Source organism: Setaria italica, chromosome V (genome assembly GCF_000263155.2).
Source record: "Setaria italica strain Yugu1 chromosome V, Setaria_italica_v2.0, whole genome shotgun sequence".
NCBI classification, from domain to species: Eukaryota; Viridiplantae; Streptophyta; class Magnoliopsida; order Poales; family Poaceae; genus Setaria; species Setaria italica.
In genome coordinates, this window is record NC_028454.1 from 41186714 (window position 1) to 41209460 (window position 22747).

Genomic DNA, 22747 nt, shown 5'->3' on the forward strand with positions numbered 1-22747 from the left:
GGTGAGCATGATGTGTAAGACACGCCGCCGAAGTTGGGACTTTCTTCTTCTTGCTCTGAGCCAATCTTCCTTCGTGCCTCTACATCGTGATTTGCCAATTACCCTAAAAAACATCCTGATTTGCCAACTACTCTCTCAGTCCTAAATTGTAGGTTGTTTTAATTTTTCTAGATGTACATATGTTTGTATGCAACTAAGTGTATATCTATGAATCTAGGACCTATAATCTGTAATTTGAATCGGAGGAAGTATTTTTAAGCGCCGCCAACACACTTGGACACGCAACGGAGATGCCTTCGTATATCCATCATCCAGTCGGCAGGTCACCAGCATCGCAAAGCTGAAGGCCAGCACACGGACACGTCGCCTCTGGTTCCGTCACAAACGTCCCAGGATCCCAGCGCACGAGCAATTGACATGGTAATGGATCATATTGGTCCATCGATCTATCCGGTCAATTCAGCAAAGCTATCGGATTCATCCATGGAACCCTTGTTGGTTGGCAGCGATCGGTCGATTCGTGGCGCGGCTAGCGACCGTGGACTTGGATTACGAGGTGCTGTTGGGGAAAACAGACGAGTCCTAGAACGGGGACAGCACGTAATGGCGAGAGCGACGCGGATGCGCTGGATGGGGACGGGTAAACCACTGCGCACGCCGCACGGGCAACCAATTTTTACCTGAAAATAAACGGCGAGGTCTTGTAACATCGGGGTAGAAAGGGAAGAACTTCTTGTGGGGGCACGCATTGGCACCTGTGATGCCTACTGTACAATATGGAGTAGTTGTCTGGTTAACTTGAAAAGTGCTAGCCTTTTTCACCACTGGCGCTGCACCAACTTAGGTAGCTTGGCTCCAGTGTTGTAGCTTAGTCACTTGGGTTATTCTCACCTGCAACATAATCACTGGGGTCCCGGGTCTTTGATCCCCGTTGCTATCTATGCATGTATAGGTATAGTTATAAGTATATACTCCGCATACCCTATTCCTAGACGAGCTTGTTACCGGCTTCTACAGAAGCAGGGGATCAGCTTCAGGGGACCACACGAAGGGGAAGTCAGGGCACGACCAGGTCGTGGGCGGCGAGTCGCAAGTCAGCGCGGTAGCAGCCCGCGGCGGCGGCGCCGGCACGGAGGCGGTCGAGCCGTCGTCGCACGAGTCCGCCAGGTGCTGCTGCCCGTGCGGCACGGCGTCCTCCGCGCGTCCGCTTCCCGGCAGCGTGGCGGCGCGCCCTCCTCGCGCCCCGGCGTCGTCGTCGTCGCACGCCATCTGCTGGTCGTTCGGCGGCCAGGCGCCGCCGTCGTCGCTTGCGCGCGCGGCCGGGGAGGGGGTTCTGGCCTGCTTCTTCGCGGCCGCCGCCGCCGCGCCGGACAGGTCCACGGACGCCAACTGGCGGCGCGGGAAGAGCGGCTGCGGGCCGTGCAGGTGCGGGCCCTCGTACGTGACGATCAGCATCTCCGGGTCGTCCGTTGACTTCTCCACGTGCTTCTTCGCGCCGCACCGGGAGCTCGTGCACTTGTAGTAGCTCCTGCATGGCGGCACGGCAAAGGCGTGACGGCAGATTATAACATTATCAGCAACCAGTGGTTTCATTTCATCAAAATTGGCGGTCATCAACGGCATATACGGAAACAAATTTCACTCTCGCCAAGTACAGGTGGTACGCACAGATTAGAGAGTGCTAGATGATCTGAAATGTTGTTATGCTACTCAAAAATTTATTTTAAGGAGCAACGGCGGCGGAGCGTTCGTTCAAAGGTCAGGTCGGAGCCAGCAAAGTTTGTTTACATGCTACAGATTATAGAGCTTTCTACATGAGGTATTTTTGAGGTTAGGGGGGGGGGGGGAGGGGGGGTGGCGGGCGGTGAGCATGAAGGGCTATTACATTACACACAAAGGCCCGAGCACCAGGTTTCTAGGGGGATAGTGTCGAGGTGACGTGGAGCATGATGCACCCAGAGGGCTAGATATTCCCCAGCGACTTGGGCAATGGAAGAGGGGGCTGGTTGATGGAGTCGAAGACCATCCTGTTGCGGCTCTTTCAGATCACCTAGAGGAGCAGGAGTGAGGCGGTGTTGAGGAGCTCCAGGCGGGAGCAGATCACATCGAGCGCCCCGACAAAGCTGGCGAAGAGGGCGCCCGGGCACACCTCCTGCCAAACGCAAGCGATGTGGGGGCACACCTCCTGCCAAAAGCTAGCGATGCGGGGGCATGCGAAGAATAGGTGGGTGGCATCCTCAACGACAGTGCAGAAGGGGCAGATGGGGCTGCCTAGGGTGCCATGACGGTGGAGGAAGTCGCGCATGCGCGTGTTCACTTGCCTAAAGATCCAGAAAAACATCCAGACCTTGATCAGGGTGAGGTTGACGTCGGAGTGTGGCACCGTGCACCCTGTACTCTTGAGCATGGAGTAAAGGGTGCCGGAGCGTACGTAGGAGCGCGGTGCTACTCATGAGTAGTGAAACTATAGCCTAGTATGACTTGGTACATGTACTGTATCTTGAGGTTGCTGGAACTAAAAGGACAGCCCATCTGAAACCAACTTTTTTTAGTTAATCTAGCGCCACTTAATGAGACGTGGATGGTTGTTAGTGGTTGCCGTGCTGTGCACATCCTGTTTATGTGGGGGTCAAACCGTGAAATATCTTTCTGGAGATAGTCGAACGAATGATCGCGTGACAGGAAGGGGCAATTATTAATTGCTGGAACTATTGCTGCTCCTATTCTGGGCGTAATAACAGACAAAAATGTCGCCTTCAGGCTTCAGCTAGCCGATTTCTCTGAACATGGGAGAAGGTCTTGGCAGGTTCCATGGAAGCGTAGCACCTTTCTCAGTTGCACTGTTGCACAATTACAATTGTGCACTTTACGAGAAGCGGATACGAGAAGCTTTGCGGGAGATCAATCGGTTGTTGGCTCGTCTGAATGCAAAAAGCTGCAGCACTGGTCGCACTACATCCTCCGTGGCTCTGTGTGTCGCTCAAAGCTGATGATCTGCTACTACTCCTCACCCGTGAGAAGGAAAAATACCGGCGGAATTATTTTTCCATCTCTGAGTCGAAGTCACCGACGATGCACTTTAAGCTAATTGCCTCCAGTTGCCAAATCCTATACTGAAGCAATGAAGGTCAATCAATATTCCGTCTACTGCTCGTGCGGGGATCGAGGAAACTATCAGCTCGAGTACTCTCTGTGCAAGGCTACTTTTTGGAGTTTCAGTACAAGTACTAGGAAGGCCACCAGGAGATCTGTTGCTCTTCACTACCACATGCTAAAGAAATGCACGTGGGACTTCGGCATGCACGATTGCGCTAGTTTCACCAGAACGCTTGGCGACACAATAGCGATTGCCTAAACTTCTCGTCTCGACTACAAACTAGTTGAGGACGGGTTCCACGTGATCAACAACTAGTTGGAATCGACTCCAACTAGTCGGCTTCATCAACAACCGTTGCGGCTTCACGACGACCGCCACGGTTTCGTCGACAATCGTCCACGAATCAAGCTAAGTTACTTTTTTAATTATTTTATATAATTTTTTTGGCTTGTTTTCCGCATGCAGGGCAACGCGCCGAGTATTTTTTTTTACGCCTCTCGATGGAAATTACCCTCCAGAGCTACACTTTGCTAATTATTCCTGGGGCATGTAACCGACATCCATGAGCTTGGTACACCAAATTACGGAGGCTATAGCCACGGTTTTGTGCACTAAGTTCCGGAAGCTCCGCCAACAGGCTGGGTACATCGAATTTCATAGGCTACGGCCACGAGTTTGGTGCACTGAGTGCTGGAGGCTCGCAGCGGCTGCACCTTAAGGAGGCACAAATCCTATGCACGGCAACACGTGCTCTCCTCGCTAAAAAGGCAAAAAAAAGTCTTAATAACTACTTTACGTGCAATTGCGCAGTTTTTTGTCGCAATCCCTACTACTTATTTTAAATATCTTCTCTTAGCAGTTGTTAATCTATTCGAGCAGAACACGCCTCAATTCGTGAAAGCCTCTGGTCTTCTATCATGCCTAAACACTAGGACGTGAGACAAAGATCTCCATAGCAGCAGTGTCAGTATGCGTACACAATACAAAGATCTTACACGCAGTAACAAATGGCTAAACAGAGACTGGGAATCTAAATGTAAGGCTAACTACTCAGAAAAAATATGACCGAAACAAGAGCATGACACACAACATTTACATTACATTCATCACTGAATAAATTTTAGTAGTTCCAAATTCTACAAATATGCTACATAATGTATGCATCTCTTTTTGCAGGTCTAGCTTTGGCGACAACTCTCCAGAACGCTCAACGTACCTCCAATGGCTCTGTTAGCTCCCAGCTCGAGGGCTAAGTGCCAATTACTACTCGGAATACCTCCGGTAGCTCCACTAGCTCTCAAGCTCGGGGGCTAAGTGCCAAATAACTACTCAACGTGGCTCCTACGGCTCACTTGGCGCATAAGCTCGAAGGCTAGACGCCGAAAAACTACTCAAAAGATGATTGGTGTGAAGACTAAAGCTCGCTGGACCCTTGGATTGATTAATTAATCATTCCAAGGCTTAGGGGCTGATTAACTACACCCAACAATTATTTTTTTCAAAACAAAGTTAGAAAATTCAAGATTTTATCGACCTTCGGGCTGATTCTTCGATTCAACCTAAGGCTCGGGGGCTACTCCATATGGAGTGCGACTTTCGCCGGCCTCCATGTCACATTTCAACAATGAAGATTGCAAAATCAAGACGATCAAGGGCTTGAGCGCACCATAGCCTCATGACAGCTTTGAGGAACTTTGAAGATTCAACCAGATAAAATACTCGAGTAGCACTAAACTACTCGGCAAGGATCTGAAAAGTAGTCGAAGACTACTACATTCGGCTATGAAGCGCTCGGGGGCTTGTCGGGGATAGATCCCTAATAACCGCAAGGAAAGAAGAAGACGGACTCCTATTAGGATTGCTATGTAATCCTACTAAGACTCATACCATGTAATCCTACTAGGACTTCTCCTTGTAACCGACTAGTAATCCCGCCCTTTTGGAGTATATATAGAGGGCAGGGGTCCCTAGATCGGTAGGTCAAAACCTCATAGAACTACAACAGAGGACCAAATCCTCAACACCAAATAACACCCAAGTGCAGAGCGCAATATACAACACCCCAAACAGGACGTAGGGTATTACGCTACTCTGGCGGCTCGAACCTGTATAAATCCATGTCTTGTGTCCTCGCTTTTACTTTCGAGGTCCAGGTCCAATGATTCCCTACCAACCAATCTACTACCTTGGGATACCCCTCGGTAGGTTGCCGAGTATAAAATACCGACACGTCGCTCATGGCCCCAAAGCCCTGCAGGGCCCTTAATCATATGCTTAATCCTGTAATTATCATGTGCTTTGGAGAGAACTTAACATTGCACATAGTGAGAAATTAACATTGCACATAGTGAGAAAGATGCATGCATGCCTCTGCTTATTAAGAGTTGAGATGATATATACCTTAACATACTATCATAATGATAAAATAGTGAAGCTTAACTAGCCAACCTTAACAAAGTAGCCTAATGTATTTTTAAATGAGCTTAATGTAAAACCTGGAGTAGTGTGCTGGTGAACAAACTTTGTAAAACTGAAAACAAATTCTCAAAATGAAATGTTTCAATATTACCACCTTTTAGTCTAAACTAAGTTTAGCTCATCTTTATGTTCTTCTACAAATATATATACTCACTGGCGATGCAACGATCTTGAAATTAATAAAACTTCCTTTATTGCACTGACAACTTCAAGAACGCAATTTTCACTTCCTATATATTTTTCCTATCTTGAATCTACTTAGCCTGGTAATAGATGAAACGATCATACCACTCATGTGGATTTGATATGGCTTTACTTATGCATGTGATTCTGCTACCATTCAACAAAACATATGTAGTCAGGATTTTTCTTAAAAGGATAAGAATAAACAAGCATTATTTCCATGGGACCTAACTCCATCCATGGCAATCGGCACAGGACCTCTCAAACGCTAGGGTTGGCCCTAAAAAATTGATTATAAGAATGCTACAAACCGTTGAAAAATTTTGTTGATCGAGTCTTTGTAGCTGAGCTGCAGCGCCTAATAACTGGTGAACGAGCAAGGGAGTTATGAGACGACTCTGATGAGACAGCAAATGTAAAGTCGATCGATCGGCATGGAACAGTGCATTCGAAATCTCGAAATCTGCCGCGCATATGTGTCCCTCTCTCTGATTATTTCCTCTGCCGGCCTCTCCTTTCAGTCCAATCCAAGGATTATCTCTTCTTGCTGGCGTCAGTACTTCGGCCTTCCCTCGGCTCCCCGCCGACGGCCTTCATGGCCTCACCTGCCATCTCCCCATCTGCTCGTCTCATGCACGCGCTGCTGCACGGCCGCCGTGACCGTGAGGCTCTGCACCGGGCACCAACTAAGCCCAGAAACGTGTCGATGTCTAGTCTACTCTGATATCATCGGAGACCGGCGGCACACGTGCTGGTGTGCTACGCATGCGCAGACCGCGACACCGCGTGGCCGGGCGACGACGCGCACGCGCGCTAGCTGCTGCTGCCGCAGCGATTCTGCTCTCCAGCTGCTAGTCCATGTCCATGTACGCATGCATGCGGCCACACGGCTCGCTTCCACATGTGTGCGCTCTCGATCGGCCGCCGCTCGTCCCCCGGCCCCCGGGGCCCGGGCCGCCTAGTTACCTCCGGTGAGGCGGTGACATTGCCCAAACTCGCATGCGTAATTGCGTATCATTGCATGATGGCGTCGACGACGACCATGCCCAAACTCGACAGGATTTAGATCTATACAAGCGACCTTCTACCTATCGCGGATAAGCCCCCTGATCATGCGTACATGACCACTTGGCGCATGTGCAAATCTGCGATGCGATCGGTATGCCAAAGAACAACGCGTCCAAATTTGAAACTTTTCAGTACCGGGGGGGGGGGGGGGGGGGGGGGGGGGGGAGACAAGTGTAGTAAACGGCCAAATTTAACAAGAACGACGCTCTAGAAGGTAGAGGTAGGCACCTGGGATGGGGGTTGTTCTTGATGGACTTCTGCCCGTACTTCCTCCACTTGTACCCGTCGCTCGGCGTCTTGCCGCCGCAGCTCCTCACCTTGGTCGTGTACTTGCTCTCCGGCGCCGCCCGGCTCGCCGCTCCGAACCTGCCACTTCAATTGCATCCAAAAAACCATGCGCGGATCATTCATCTTCAGCCTCCTTGTTGCGTCAGGAATTATACTGGTCCATGGATACACGGATCGGATGCACCTACAGATGCATCGTGCTGTAGCGGCGGCTGCTCCAGGGGTAGGGCCGCGACGTCGACAGCGCCTTCTCGATGTCCCGGATCGTCGGCCCGGTGTACACGGAGCACAGGGCCCTGCTCACCGCCTCCGGCTGCGGCAGCACCTCCTCCCGCTCGGCCCCGCCGCCGCCGCTGTTGCACGGCGCGGGAGCAGCCGGCGACGACGACGCCCCCGTGTTGTCACGCGAGCAGGGCTCCGCGTCGCCGCCCGCGGGGGCCTGCTGCAGGGCGCCCAGGAGGAGGCTTTCGTCGCTGAGGAGCTCGGTTATGAGCTGCTCGTCGATCTCGCCGGGCCAGAGCGGCGCCACGTCGCCGGGGCCGGCCTGAGGGTGCAGCACATCCCCCATCAAGTGCCGGTCGGGAACTAGCAACAACCCGTGTACGGGGACGGAGTAATGGGACGGGAGGCTTTTATAGAGACGTATGCTGTGGATCCATCCACAGTGCTTTTGGTTGACACAGTGGGCAGCTCCGTTTCAAATTGTAGATTATTTTAGTTTTTCTAAGTTTATAGATATTGTTATATCTAGATATATCTATATCTAAATATATAGCAACATCTATAAACCAAAGAAGCTAAAACGATCTACATTTTAAAACGAAGGGAGTAGCCTGCACGGTTAGGTATGACTAATTAGAACAGCCTACCTGTTAATTGCAACTCTTCTTCACCGAAAAAGAGCTTCGATTTGATATCCTGATGGTAACTGAACTGGCCTGAATCCCAAAGACAGCTTAGATTTTGTAAAACATTACAAACGGCGATATTACCTTCCGGACCTTCTGAAAAATTGGATCGATTCAGTCGACAGTTCGTAGTCATCCGAACTCAATCGGATGGGCGTTGTTGTTGATTTGTCTCTAATGATCCCTCCAAATACAACATTTGTCCACTCATCCGTCTCTAGCAGTGTCCCCGCTGCCCCCCCTGCTAGCATTTCCTTTCCGTTTTGCGGCTCCCTCGCCACCGACGCCACTCATCGGCTGTTCTCCATCCCATCCACCCCTATTCGTCGTCTTCGATGGGTACTAGAATAGTAGAATCCAGCAAGATATTTGCTGAAGAAGCCCGAGCCCCAACTATCTCCACTTACTTCTTGGTCGCTTTGTCGGCATTCGTTTGACCAGGACCTAAACTTAAAAAAGGAAATCAGTAGGAGGTTGGACAGAACACAGAAGAAATAGAAGCAGATTTGGTGCAAAATGGTGATAAAACTTTATCATGTCTGAAAAGTCTGAACCGGCGCGCCTGCCTTTTTCGTTTTCATCCCACAACCCCCCTGCGTGAGGTCTGCATCGTCCAGTTATTGTACAGATTAAGATGCTAAATGCTCAAATCAATCGCTAACGGACGATAACCAACGCCGTACTGCTAGCCTCGTGTATTCATATTTGGCTACATATAATATATATGCAAGTGCTTAATTTACAGGTAGGCGAAATGGGTGCAAAACAACCGTGGCTGCAGAGAGCAGAAATTGGGAGGACAAAATCAAGCAGCAAGAATGTCACAGTTGAAAAAACAAAAGGTCCAGGGCCTGACTGCAGGACCGCGGAAACCTGAGAGGTCTCTGTCCCCGCCTCGCGCGCGGCTGCCGTAGCGACGTCCGCCCTCGCCAGCCATCCCATCGCCCACCCCTCACCAGACAACCAACCCTGCAGAAAAAGGCCGGCGAAGCGCGGACCATCAGGCAAAGTAGTAGCCGCCCCCGTTTCTCAGCCGCAGCTTCCTCCGGATTTCTCAATTTAAATCACCAAATAACTCCGGCGACGCTGACGGCTGTCACCACCACGCGTTGCAATTTGGAGATGCGCGGTCCCTGTCACACTTCATTTCAAAGCCGGGGAAGGCGGGACTACTCGTTCATCCGCTGCGTCAGATTACACACGCTTGCCGCTGCTTTTGCTCCGGCGAGGTTTCCGGCAGCGATTACTCACTCGAGGCTCGATGTGGCATTAACGGGCGTGATGGCCGCAGCTCAACTTGTTCATACATGCGTCAATCACATAGCCAAAGCCAGCTACAAGCTACCCTTCCGATTTTAAATGGAAAAGTGGCATGCCCTTGCTGAAAGGGAGATGGCAGCAGGACCGCAGGGCTGCTCTCTTTCGAGGATCGCTTTGCCGACCGAGGGGAGAACTGTCAGGGAGCTCGATTTGGTTTTATTTCTCACATGAACACAAGATGTCTACTATTCCCCTGCATATCCATCACTTCCCGTGTGCAGCAACAGCTTGGCGCAGAGATTGGTCGAGTGTGTCCATGGATTTGATTTCTTCAGCAAGGTGGGGCAAATGAGGTGACTGCAGTTGAACAATGTATCCGTCGAGCACCTTTCCTGTCAGAGGCGTTGAGATTTCAGACATCTTCGTCAGTGTAGAGGTCAATTCATTTCGAGGGTCATAATATGGTCGATTAGGTAGGTGCCTAGGCGGCCAATTCTACTTCAGTCTCCCCCAAGTCCACCCGGGATAAGGAGAAACGGACGAGAGACCAATGGGAGAGTGAACAAAGGACGAGCACCAAGTCCTTGTGGCCTAATAACTCTGCCCATCGGCTCAACCGCCGCAAGGATGTGCTGACATGAACAACAGAGCGTGATGGTGCGCGCGTTTAGTCCCGGTCGTTTTTACACAGTGCCGAGAAGAGGGCTCCCAGAAGCCCTGAACACCGGGTATTTCCTAGGAACCCTGCATGAGGAGACAGCGATCCCTGCAAAGTGCAGACCCAACGTGTTCCAAACGGGCACCACGAATCGCAAACCCTAACATCTGCTCGAAACAAAAGCTTAACGTGGTTGTCCCGCGCGCGGTACGCGAGTCTGCATAAATGCGATTGCTCTGAAGATGCACGGCTCACTGTGGGCTGATGGAGCTGTACTAGGTACGAACACTGACTGAGAGATGAGAGAACTTGTTAGCCCTTTCACTTTCGAATTTTTGCCAGGCACTTGACCTTGTCCGGCAACGTTGCCCAGTCAGTCCTCGTTGCCGAGTGTCTCACGGTCACGGATCGATTTTTATTGCCGCCCGCCGGCCATTGCAGACAGGTTCTTGACCGTGCTGCACGCCTGCACTGCATGCCCGTACCGATTCGGCGGAGCCGTGCATATCTTCAGGACTCAGGAGCCACCATGGCCAGGGGTTTCGCTTTCGTCAGAGGACGGAAGCCAGCTTCGCAAAGCTGACGCCTGACAGCTCTTTCTTCTCAGGTACGCGCGGAAGTCGCTGCCGCTCGCTCAGCCCGGCCGGCAGGCTCCTCTGGAGTTGACACCGACGGCGGGGGCGCGATCAGCGCGAGCGGGTCAACCGCCGATCGAGAGCGAGACGGTCCCGGTCATGTCAATCGGCGTCTCACCGGTGCGCGCCGTTATGGCGCGACAGGTGCGTCCGCGGCCGTGTAAAATACTCCGACCTGTATGGCCCTTTTAAGGCTGCTAGCTTGTAGTTAGGAGTTTTTTTTATTTCTGACAGAAAAAGATGTCGTTAGGAGTTGATCGGGGAAAGTCAAGGCATTGGACGGATCGATGGAGGCCATTGGATGCCGGCAGGACCCTGGGCTGACCTTTTGCCTTGGCACGTGGGTGCTGAGTCCACACACACTTCGATTCAAGATATGCATCTCGCCTCGTCTCATGATCTAGAAAAGAAAGATCTCACCTTGTATCTGTATGATATATCTTTTTGATACAGGAAAGGCCAATGCACTAGACAAGACAGTCACATCTGCTAGGAGCCTAGTTGAGCGTAGATGAGTATGACTGTTTGGTCATACGAAAAGGACTAAACAATTACTAGGTTCCAACTTTGCTTGTCGTTCCTGAAGTTTAAACTATGCATAATGCAGATATTGCATTCATGTCTTCTTCTTTTTCTCCCCATTTTGAGAGAGGGAGATATTTCTTTCACGTTCTTTTGGGGTCAATTTGCTTCAAAGATGCAAGATTGGGCTAGGCCATCTAGCAGAAAATCATGGGCCAAGAGACCGAACAAAACGGAAAAGGTCCATCTGCGGATAAGGCCCACGTAGGCCCACGCAGCCGTCTGCGTACGACGAGAGTCAACGCAATACGCCGCGCCGCAGTTTCTCACACGCGACCACCCGATCTCCTCCCGATACGGGACCCACGTGCCCCAGGAATCCGAGGCGGAGGGGATCATTCCAGCAGCTCCAAACCAAGGCCCGCACCCGGTTCACGTGGACCATCCCGTCCCCACACACGGCAGCTATCCGGCGGGCGGCGGCGCACCAAGACCGCGACCACGCCGTGTGGTGGGGTCGTGGATAGGGACGGCGCTGAAGCCGGGGACCCCACCGTATTCGGTCTCCCATCACTACCCGTACACCTGGCACGCCTAACACCCCAGTAACGCAGTGGAATCCAATGCGGCATGTGCACCGCTCTTACACAAAGACCCCCGCAAACAAAGTCTACTCGCAGAAACCACCTCCTCTTGTGGTCCAAGAAGGACGGTTCCGTGATATCTTAAAGTACAGGTGCTTGATCGAAATAGTTTTAAATCGAAACAGTGCGTCGCGGCTTCCCGCCCATCGGCGCGGGTTTTCCCGCTTAATTCCGCCCCCTGGATCCGACGGCGCCGGACCCGCCACATCAGCGATCCCTGCCCGCCTTGCGCAGCACGGAGCCGTCCAGTTCCGTCCTTCGGAAGCCTGATCCTCCCGCCGCAGCCGCCTCTCCTTTATTTGCTCCGCCGGCCGCGTCTCTTCCCTCCCAATCCCGCGTTTCAAAACTAGGAAAGGAAATTTCTTCTCCCCCCGAAAAATCCCCCAATGGAGAGCAGCGTGGAGACTGCGGCGCCGGCGGCTCTGGTGGTGGGCGGCGGAGGGTACGGCTGCGGCGGGTGGGAGACGCCGAAGCGGGAGGAGTGCCGCATCCCGGCGACGCTCCCCTGCCCCGCGGCGCCGAGGAAGGCCGTGCCGGACTTCGGGAAGCGGCGGAGCCCGCCCAAGAACGGCTACTTCCAGCCGCCGGACCTGGAGGCGCTCTTCGCGCTCGCGCCGCGCCGCCAGGCCTCCTCCTGCGCGTGACTTCGCCGCGGCGGCGGGGAAGTCCTCTGTTCTAGATTGATTTTGGGAGCTGTAGATACTTTGCCACTTTTCTCCTCTGTTGTACTCTAGGGTTCAGTAGCGGGCGGATTAGAGGATCGGTAGGAGGGCTTTAGGGAGTAGTAGGTAGGTAGGTGGTGGATGCTTGAGATGAGAGCTCATAAGCATACTGTTTTGTATTGGTTCAGATGATGAAATCCTCAAATGTTTCTTGCCACCTCTGCCTCTCTGAATGTTGGAGTCACTGGCCCTTTATATGATTGAGATGTTGTAGTGGATGTTCACTAATACCTGCAACTTCTGTGGCGGTGATTGCGGCGGCTCGAGGAATGCGGTGGCGCTGTTGCTCCCGCTCAGTTCCACGGCCCTGAATGAATATGCAGGGGAGGGTCACTGTCTGCATGCAGTTCTTTGCTTCACTTGTATGCGCGGCATCTGATCTGAGCACCTAGGATACTAGTGGTGATGTTGATCGGTGGGCAGGTTGTAGCTTGAAGCTTCGAAAATCCTCTCCTGTATGCTTCATCGCTACTGCTGCAGTCTTCTCCTGCTAAATCGATGCCAGGAACAGTAATCTTAATGGAAAGTTAGAAACAGTAATCCGTGCAGGTGAAATGATGTTAAGAACTGTTCCTCGCAGCTGTAGTAGTAGTAGTGTAGTACATGAACTGGAACTCTGGAAGGCATTAACACAACCGAGAGGGAAGCTGTGGTCTCGAATCCGGCCGCAGTTATTGTGGCTGCGGGAGCCGGGAGGGAGCCCCTGCGGCGCGATGTGGGCTTCGCATTCGCCTGCCTCCTCGGCTCATTGCAATGTATGTGGCCGGCCCGTGTGTGTGAGTGTGACTAGTGTCAGGGGGGCTTCAGAGCTCGCTTCTGTGGTCCTGAGCGATCATCGCGAGAGGGGGTGACTCGACGGCTTCCAGATGCTGTGAACCACGAGCCGACAGGATAACGCGAGCTCGCCGGGTGGGGGGTGTCTGCTTGTTTGGTGATCGATGCGGGCATGTGTTCGTGTTGTGCTTCGAGGGCGCCGGGCAGTTGCCGGCTCCCGTGTCCCGTGCCGCCCCGTGCCCGTGGTGATGCGCGCGGGACCAGCTGGTAGTGACTAGTGAGAGGAAGGAGAGCAGTGTACAGAACACACTGTGATGTGGTGTGATGATGCTCCTGCTGCAAGTATTCTGCAAGTGAGATTTTAGGTTCACTGCAGTCTCCACCAGAAGTCTAAAAGTTCAATTCTTTTTCTAGAAAAAACATACTGCTGTGCTCGTAGATTGACATCCATCCATACACATGTTTGCGATAGGTTGCCAAGTAACTTTCCCGGTTCTCCTTTCCCCAACGACCAACACTCGCGACGTGTAAAATGTCAGTCGGCTTCTACGACGGATCGGAGCAGGGCAGGGCACCCTGACGGCAACACGGCACCGACCAATTAGCCACTAGCCATGCAATTTGATTTCGATTAATGCCGATTATTTACTACTATATTCTGCAACTGAAGCAACATTCTTCCGTTGCGGCTACCCTGGTTGCATGATGACACGACAGGAGTGCAGCTCAAGGGGAGCTTCCAACGCCCAACCACTGCACGACGCCAAACTGCGAGACCAGGGAGAGACCTCAGTAGGTTCAGTCAGATCCTTTGCCCTGAAGCCAGACATCAGACACAGTTCGGTGGCAGCATCACATCTAAAACCGGCGACACAAAACCACTAAAGTATTTGTCCCATCGCAACCAACACTGATTCGCGCTAATCTAGTCGTAATCGCAACCCCCAAAAAGCACAGCGGGTAGCATTCCTTTTCGGTTCCTCGTTTCTGTTGAGCAGGTAGTAGCAATTTGCATAGTTGTACAACAGGCATATACAAAGGTTTAGGCCTCGCGGTGCAGAGTGACGCACGTTTGGTAGGAGTTCAGGCAATGGACTGAACTGATTTGGCAAAAGAAATGTTACAATTGGAGGCAATAAGTCGTTGCATTCTCTCTGGTTTTTTTTTCTTCTCAATAATCTGATCATGCTTTTCGCTTTGCTTTATATTCAAGGCGCAACAAACCCTGTTCTCCTGGATGACTCTTGCCTCCTCACACTGTCATGACGTTTTGTGTACTAAGTCGGCTGCGTTTTTCCTCGCAAAAAGAAAAGAAGTCAAGATTTCAAGCTCTATCACTCAATACATTCCTTTTTTTTTTATAAAAAAACATGACTGTGTTGTTATAAACATCACTCAATGCATATAACAACAAACCAAAAATGAATACTCAAACTCAACACATGGTTTGCAAGACACTATTAGTCACACAAATATCAGGAAAATGCTACTTATCAGATGCCTAATGCTTGAACCAAAAGCAAGTTAGTCTTCTGCAATTATATGTGGCTGGAAATGCATGTGCTTCTGTGAATTACATGTTGATTTGATGGCCAAAATTTGACTTGCCTCCCAACAAAATATAAAGCACCTAACTATTGTTGTCTTTTGGCAAACTTCGATTCCAAAGAACATTGTTCAGGCCTTCAGAGACCCTAAGAAAAAAATAGATTAGGTCGAGAATGGCCTCATTGGCTTGCGTAAATAAAGTAGGTTGGACGGAAGCCTAGGTAATCTAGCATTTTGGGTTTCCGTGCAGCCTTGTATGTTGCCACGTTGGTCTTTGTTCCAGGTTGGCTGCCAATTCATGGGCGAGCTTTTTGGCCGCCCAAAACTCGCCCGCACAGTACGTTGGTTTTCCTTTGGCGCAGATTGGCAGGCCAATCATGGTAGCAAAGCAAACGAACGCCAAATGATGCGGTCGAGCCAAAAAAATTGGTTTGGCCAGCGTAGGCATCAAAACAAACCGGCTGGGGCTCTGTTGCACATTGCCCACTCTGTTGCCGGACTATGTACAGGAAGCGCGTAATGCCTACAGCTTTTCAACTAACAGGAGCCTATAACTGCTGGACTTGGCTAACCAACGTGATCTCCTAGGATTGAATTAGTCAAACTACTATGGTTGGAGTCTGGAGATATCTCACAGTGTACGGTATGGGAGATCCTCAGGTTGGCAGTGGCACACCTCAAAACATTGGATGCGGTGCTTCACTCAACTATATGCCATGGCACGCCCGCCATTGATCCCTGACTTTAAGGGCTTCCCTAGATTACGAAGCCAAACACGAGCTGTTAATTCAGGTGGTTGTCGTAACCACAAGATACGAGCATGTCACTGTAAATCCACCTGAGGAAAAAAGGCCGCCAGATTGCTTGGCCAATCAGTTTGTGCTAGATGATCGGATAAAATCAAATGAGAAATCGGTCCGTTAGCTCCACTTCAACAAACACACAGCTCTAAGCAACGTAACGGCGCTATTTTGGCTACCTTACCTTGTTTATGTTCAGACACTGGTCTTATTAAACAAGCCCCATATCGCCACGAAGAAAAGGCAGAAAGGCATGCATGTTTATAAGATTGACGCAGCGGGGCCATGGTTAGCTTCAAAGTCCCACAAAAACACAAAGTAATGGACAAAGTAAAAGGGGCATGCAAAAGGAGGGGTAAACAGTGCTGGGAGTTGATCTGTGGTGACATTAGGAGTTCCTTGCAAGCTGACAGAAAAGGTCAACTTAAAGCGAGTGTTCCATGTTCCAATTAGGAATTGATATTTCACCTTCTTGGAGTAATGTCCTCTCCAAAATATTTAACCTTCCACCATGCAACGCTAGTACATAAGAATTGCTTAATCAGTGAAAAATGAACTGGGAATTACTGTCCGGAACTGAAACATGCATATCTGTCCTGAGTTCATTAAATTTGTCTGTGTCTTAGTGTAATCACCAAAGTTATTTCAAAAAATAGTGTAATCATAAAAAACAGGTCACTTACTTATGCATAGGCTTATTGTTTTAATTTTCAGGACAACTGCACAGTGTTTTATTAGAAACTGAAAAGGGAATGAACAGGCTTCACCTCAACCAAACCCACAGGTGACATGCCCATACCATACGGGGCCTGGCCCTGCCGGAGCTAAAGGAGGAGCAACGAGTGGCCCATCTTCAAGTTTTTCTATTTGCTTCCACCAACTAGCAGGGCCAACCACCACCGCGCTGTGACCTCCCACCATGCAGGCCACGAACCCCGCCGGCGGCCATCATGGCGCCTATATAGACCGGGCACTCATTCGCTACCGAAGTGTGCACCACTTCACTTGCTTCGAAGCGCAAACACACAAAAGGGCGCAGCGGAGGTTGTCACCAGGATGGGCGCTCGTCATGGTCTCCGGCGAGGGCATGCCGCCGCCGCCTCCACATGCCCCTTCCTCGCCTTCGCCGTCCTCCTCGCCTTGCCGGCCCTCGCAGCCGGCGACACCCACTACTACACGTTCAACGTGCGTGCAAGTGTACAACTAGTAGCGCACGAGCATTGGATCGTGCAATCTTGTGCTCGCAAGTTCTCGATCATTAATTGGTGTCCCGTGTACACTCATGCATGGTTTCGGTTTTCTGCAGGTGCAAATGACGAACGTGACACGGCTGTGCGTGACCAAGAGCATCCCGACGGTGAACGGGAAGTTCCCGGGGCCGAAGCTGGTCGTGCGGGAAGGCGACCGCCTCGTGGTCAAGGTCCACAACCACATCAACTACAACGTCTCGTTCCACTGGTAAGATCACACCAAAGATCGGTGCGCTCCTTGCCGTTTGCCGGCGGCTCACCTGCGTGGATGGAATGCGCGCGCATGCAGGCACGGCGTCCGGCAGCTGCGCAACGGGTGGGCGGACGGGCCGTCGTACATCACGCAGTGCCCGATCCAGGGCGGGCAGAGCTACACGTACGACTTCACCATCACGGGACAGCGGGGCACGCTGTGGTGGCACGCGCACTTCTCCTGGCTGCGCGTCCACCTCTATGGCCCGCTCGTCATCCTGCCCAAGCGCGCCGAGGGATACCCGTTCCCGCGACCATACAAGGAGGTGCCCATCCTCTTCGGTAATGCATCTTCCCTCCCCCGGTGGCCTCATCTGTCATCTCCAATTCTCCATGGATTAACTTGAGCCCTTGGCAATGCCATGATGATGAATTTGGCAGGTGAATGGTTCAACGGCGACACGGAGGCGATCATCAACCAGGCCCTGCAGACTGGCGGCGGGCCAAATGTCTCCGACGCCTACACCTTCAATGGGCTTCCAGGCCCAACATATAACTGCTCAGCCCAAGGTACATTTAAATCCTCTCTCTCAATCAAGAAAAAGAATTCTAAATCCTGGATTCATGTAATCGTGTTGTTGGTTCAAAGTGATTGTAAGGAATCTATCTATTATCTTAATATAATAATGTTAAAAAATCACCACGTTCATCGAGAAGGTTTTAAAATTCCCACATTAATTTAAAAAATAAGAATACACACCGTTAGATTTTATGAAGACGGCCTAGACTATCAAAGAGTCCAAAATATGACTAATAAATATATATAAACTTGGAATATTTAAAAATCTACTTTGCTTTCCTTTCCTAACTTAATACGTGTCTTGCTTGACATGTGCCCACGTTAAAAAAACGTATAATCATCCGTTATTTGATTCAATAACGTCATCTTGCCGTAGCAGAAAAAAGAAAGAAAGAAAACAGGTAGAGTCCGAAGCTTATAACGGAAAGGTACGGCCCTTTAGAGTTAAAAAAAGAAGAAGAAAGACTTGGTTTCTTTATTTCCCATATATGTACGTCATCTTGCCGTAGCAGAAAAAAGAAAAAAAGAAAACAGGTTGAGTGCGAAGCTTATAACGGAAGGGTACGACCCTTTAGAGTTAAAAAAGAAGAAGAAGAAAGACTCGGTTTCTTTATTTCCCATATATGTAGCATGTTAAAGTGTCCATTGTATCAAAAGAAGCAACAAGTGAAAGTCATGTAAAACCATATATGTTCGTGCGCACCAGACAAAGGTCAACCATGGAACGAACTTATAGCTGCGACACGTATATCCACCTAAGAAGATTTGTGGATAGTTATGATGTAAACTTTTTTTTTATTTCCGACCTGTTTAATCCACTCCCACGGGGAGTTGAATTCAGACCTACTGGGTGCTACTTAGGTGCTCTAACCATTAGACTAGAGGCCCTTTCGCTATTTATGATGTAAATTGATAAATTGTTCATAAAGAGAGTGAAAAGAAAAAAAAATAGACACGATTGGATTTTATAACAAAGATCCCATGTAAATTGCCATGTTAATAATAAAGAAAACGAAATATATGTACCACTGACTCGACTAATTATTTTGATACAAGAATAAAGTGCAACAATGCAGAGGAAAAAACGTGAGATGAGGGCTTGCACCATTAACTATAATGCATTGAGAAACTAGTATAGCAAAAGGAAGATGGAAGGAGATGACACGATGGGACTGTGGGGACTGCAAGATGGCCAGACGAAGAGCAACACAAGACCTCGCACTATGAGGACCAACAACATGAGATCCGTCAAAGTGGTAGCCATGTAGCATAGTCCCACGTGGTATACATGCTGGCCATGAATAGTAAGACAAACAATTCCATAATATAACATGATCACGACATCTTGCATACATACGCTGACCACGCCATACATACGCTGCACGCGTCTAAAGAATGTGAAATCAAGGTGACTGGAATGCTCATAGGTGAAGTGGTCAACGATGAAAAAAATCGCTAGAGTGCTGCCACGCTGGAGCTAGATATAAAGCATCTTGAGGAACAAGATGATGCTCCTACATATGGTGTATAAGAGACTAGAGCAAATTAGTGTTCACAACATGAAGAGGAGTCAAAGAGATCTACCATGACCAAGATTTCTACTTTAGCTTCTGTCCTACAAATGATAAGTAGAACATATGTGATAAACCGGAAAGAGCAGGTGAAGCACCAGACAGAACGTGACACGAGACAATTTTTGAATTATAGAATTTTTTGTACAAGCATAGAAACAATAAATGACTCTAAAAGCTAGGAGGCTAATCGAAATTAAAGATCCATATGAGTCCAAACAAACAAACAATAGCATTAAGTAAAATGAGTATTCTTATTTTTACAAGGACATATTGCTTTAAACTAAAATAACTAAATAAGAGTGTCGTAAAATAGATATAAATAAATACTTTAGGTTTTTGTAAAAAAAACTAAATGGATCAGATCGGTATGCAGTTAGATTTCACAACATATTGGGAAGAAAAAAACTAAACAAAGAACTAATATAAAATCTAATTCATCCTAACTAAATTTGATATTATAAATAGAAAAAGAATCTATATTAAATACAATATATAGTACGAGAAAGTGTATAAGATATTGGCGATAGAAGGAGAAATTTGCAGGAGTCATAATCTAATGTTTAAGGTTCGTTCTTAACTGTCAAAACTGAGGACACCCAATTTGAATCTATGCTATAAATTTGCATTACAAGATTAAAAAAAACTATTACTTTTGATAAACATGAAAACATACCAGTTGTCTAGACCATTTGGTTAAAATGATGATGATAAAATAAAAAAATCATTTGAATAAATTTATTTCTAAATTAAATACGAGCTTAAATGTACCGCGCTATTTGCGTGGGCCATCTTGCCAGTTGCTTCACGACTTGTGTGCCACAGACACGTACAAGCTGAAGGTGCAGCCCGGGAGGACGTACATGCTCCGGCTCATCAACTCGGCGCTCAACGACGAGCTCTTCTTCGCAATCGCCAACCACACCCTCACCGTCGTGGAGGCGGACGCCAACTACGTGAAGCCGTTCACCGTCCAGACGCTCGTCATCTCGCCGGGTCAGACCATGAACGTTCTCCTAACGACGGCCCCGAACCCAGCCTCCCCGGCGTACGCCATGGCCATCTCGCCCTACACCAACACCCAGGGCACGTTCGACAACACCACCGCCGCGGCCGTCCTCGAGTACGCACCGACGCCGGCCGCCGCCGCCAGGAGCCTCCCCCTTCCGGCCCTCCCTCTCTACAACGACACCGGCGCGGTGACCAACTTCTCCCGCAACTTCCGCAGCCTGGCCAGCGCGCAGTACCCGGCGCGCGTGCCGCTGGCGGTGGACAGGCACCTGCTCTTCACCGTCGGCCTGGGCACGGACCCGTGCCCGTCCAACCAGACGTGCCAGGGCCCCAACGGCACCAAGTTCGCGGCGTCCATCAACAACAACTCCTTCTTCCGGCCCCGGAGCGCGCTCCTAGAGGCGCACTACCAGCGGCGCTACGCCGGCGTACTGCTGGCCAACTTCCCCACGACGCCGCCGCACCCCTTCAACTACACGGGCACGCCGCCCAACAACACGTTCGTGCAGCACGGCACCCGGGTGGTGCCGCTCAGGTTCAACACCTCCGTGGAGCTTGTGCTGCAGGGGACCAGCATCCAGGGCGCCGAGAGCCACCCGCTGCACCTGCACGGCTACGACTTCTTCGTCGTCGGCCAGGGGTTCGGCAACTTCGACCCCGTGAACGACCCGCCCACGTACAACCTCGCCGATCCCGTCGAGCGGAACACCATCAGCGTGCCCACCGCTGGTTGGGTTGCCATCCGGTTCTTCGCCGACAACCCGGGTAATCGACCGATTGACTTTTCAGCTTGGATTTGACTTTTGTTGACCGTGCTGTGACTAACGTTGACTCCGGTTGCATGTGTGGCAGGGGTGTGGCTCATGCATTGCCACTTCGACGTTCACTTGAGCTGGGGCCTGTCCATGGCGTGGCTCGTCAACGACGGCCCGCTGCCGAATCAGAAGATGCTACCCCCGCCGTCCGATCTCCCGAAATGCTGATGACTGATCGAATCGACTGCCGTCGTCTGATCCTTTATCGTCGGAGGGGCGTAGGTGGGCATTTCCGGAAGGTTTTGGTGCATGTCTGCGTATTTTTCTTACCACGTTTGAAACAATTCGGTTTGGACTATTTAATTGCTGTGTGCCGATTTTGTGGCAAGTGTTTGGGGTTTCGCTCTCCGCCTAAACCCTCTTTTGAAACAGAATAAGATGTAACAATGTTGCTTCTGCTGTTAATCTTTTGTTTTTAACCAATTTCTGAACATTCAGCGTTGCTCTGTGCACACGCTCGAAAGCAATGATGTCAGTATGTAAACCTGTAATGACTTATTTTTATACTACCTTAATCTGGTGCCAATTTTTCCCCTATATATCTCTGTACATCATTCAGTACTGAATTCATCTGGCACAGGAAAGTTTCATGCATGCGCTGATGCACCTGGCCGTAGTATTTTATTGGTCACCTACCACAATGGCACTAACTGAACAATTGGAATACATGAACATCATGCAACTGGAATAGCATGTGTGGCAAATTGCCAATGCGAGTCTACCGTTTCAGTATAACAGCTAGCTCAAGAAGCTACAGTGTATGGGACCATTAGCTAACACACACCTTGTCTCGTAGTGCATAGCGGTACAAAAACTACTGAACTTGTTTATACAGGCCCCATCAGTCTACTGCCATTGTCGTTAGTCGCTACTGTAGCCTCTATGCCGCATTTATGTTCCGGAAGACGGCTCAACATGTTACTCGCCGTAAACCCCCTCACTAAATTACAAATTTGGGCCTAGTTCGTAGGATACTCAGCGGACAAAACCTAATAACACCGTGACAGTGAAAAGCCTACACTGCATAGTACAAGCACAAATAGTTTGCAGAGGGATCACATGCTCCCCAAGTGACCAACTAGCCGGGAATCTAGAGCAAATCATCAAGCGGCGGTCTGCCTGCGGGCTCTTGACGCTGCCTCCTCGCCTTCCATGCTCTATGCAAGAAGATTCAGGCCACGTCGGAAGCGTAGGAATTCGAAGGAACGTGTTCTCCTAGAAATGATGATACACACACTTGAGCGCCAAGGCAAGACGACGAAGAGCCTGATACGTGCAGGCGTGATCGAATAAAGCGGCGATTCGATTGGATGGTTTCACCTATACTGGCTGCAATACGCTAATACCACAGGTCAAAGGAACCTGATTACCTGAACCAGCCCAACCAACATTGGCAATTTCTTCACTTGTTTTCTACGGCATCATTACTCGGTGCGTGTGACGCCGGTGTGCACGAGCCCCGTGTCTTTCAGAGCTCACTGACCCGCGGAAGCAACACGATATGGCAGACAGGGCTTCGTTGCCCGTCGCTTTTCGGCCAATATTCTAAGGCACCGTGGCGCCGCGTGATCACACACGTGTACCTGCTCGTCGATCGCACGCAGGGCGGTCGCTTCTCCCCCGGCCCGGCCCGAGAAAAGAGTCAAAAGAGGAGACGCGAAGCACTGCCGAGAAACACCGCCCGATCACCAGACCTTGTCGTGTCGTCGATCACGCAGCCAGCATAGCAGCTGGGGCTCAGAA

At 50.2% G+C, this 22747-nt stretch overlaps 3 protein-coding genes across 4 annotated transcripts; 2 read left to right on the forward strand and 1 right to left on the reverse strand.

Moving 5' to 3' along the window:
• Window positions 1-715: 715 nt before the first annotated feature.
• On the reverse strand, window positions 716-7708 carry LOC101763814 (WRKY transcription factor WRKY24). Of its 2 annotated transcripts, none has more exons than XM_004970489.3 (3): window positions 7303-7708; window positions 7055-7192; window positions 716-1528 (listed from the first exon to the last, which is right to left on the reverse strand). In XM_004970489.3, the coding sequence occupies exons 1-3, from the start codon at window positions 7680-7682 to the stop codon at window positions 1012-1014; spliced, it is 1035 nt and encodes a 344-aa protein (XP_004970546.1). In that variant the 5' UTR covers window positions 7683-7708; the 3' UTR covers window positions 716-1011. The 2 variants fall into 2 exon arrangements, with proteins under 2 accessions (XP_004970546.1, XP_004970545.1); XM_004970488.3 differs by having other exon boundaries at window positions 7055-7198.
• Window positions 7709-11822: 4114 nt separating this feature from the next.
• LOC101764493 (cyclin-dependent protein kinase inhibitor SMR4) lies at window positions 11823-12636 on the forward strand. The gene has a single exon (XM_004970490.2). The coding sequence runs from the start codon at window positions 12128-12130 to the stop codon at window positions 12383-12385; it is 258 nt and encodes an 85-aa protein (XP_004970547.1). The 5' UTR covers window positions 11823-12127; the 3' UTR covers window positions 12386-12636.
• Window positions 12637-16581: 3945 nt separating this feature from the next.
• On the forward strand, window positions 16582-21541 carry LOC101764906 (putative laccase-5). The gene is made up of 6 exons (XM_004970491.2): window positions 16582-16770; window positions 16892-17043; window positions 17125-17369; window positions 17469-17597; window positions 20004-20954; window positions 21042-21541. Exons 1-6 carry the CDS (start codon window positions 16642-16644, stop codon window positions 21170-21172), a joined length of 1737 nt encoding a protein of 578 aa, XP_004970548.1. The 5' UTR covers window positions 16582-16641; the 3' UTR covers window positions 21173-21541.
• Window positions 21542-22747: the final 1206 nt, after the last annotated feature.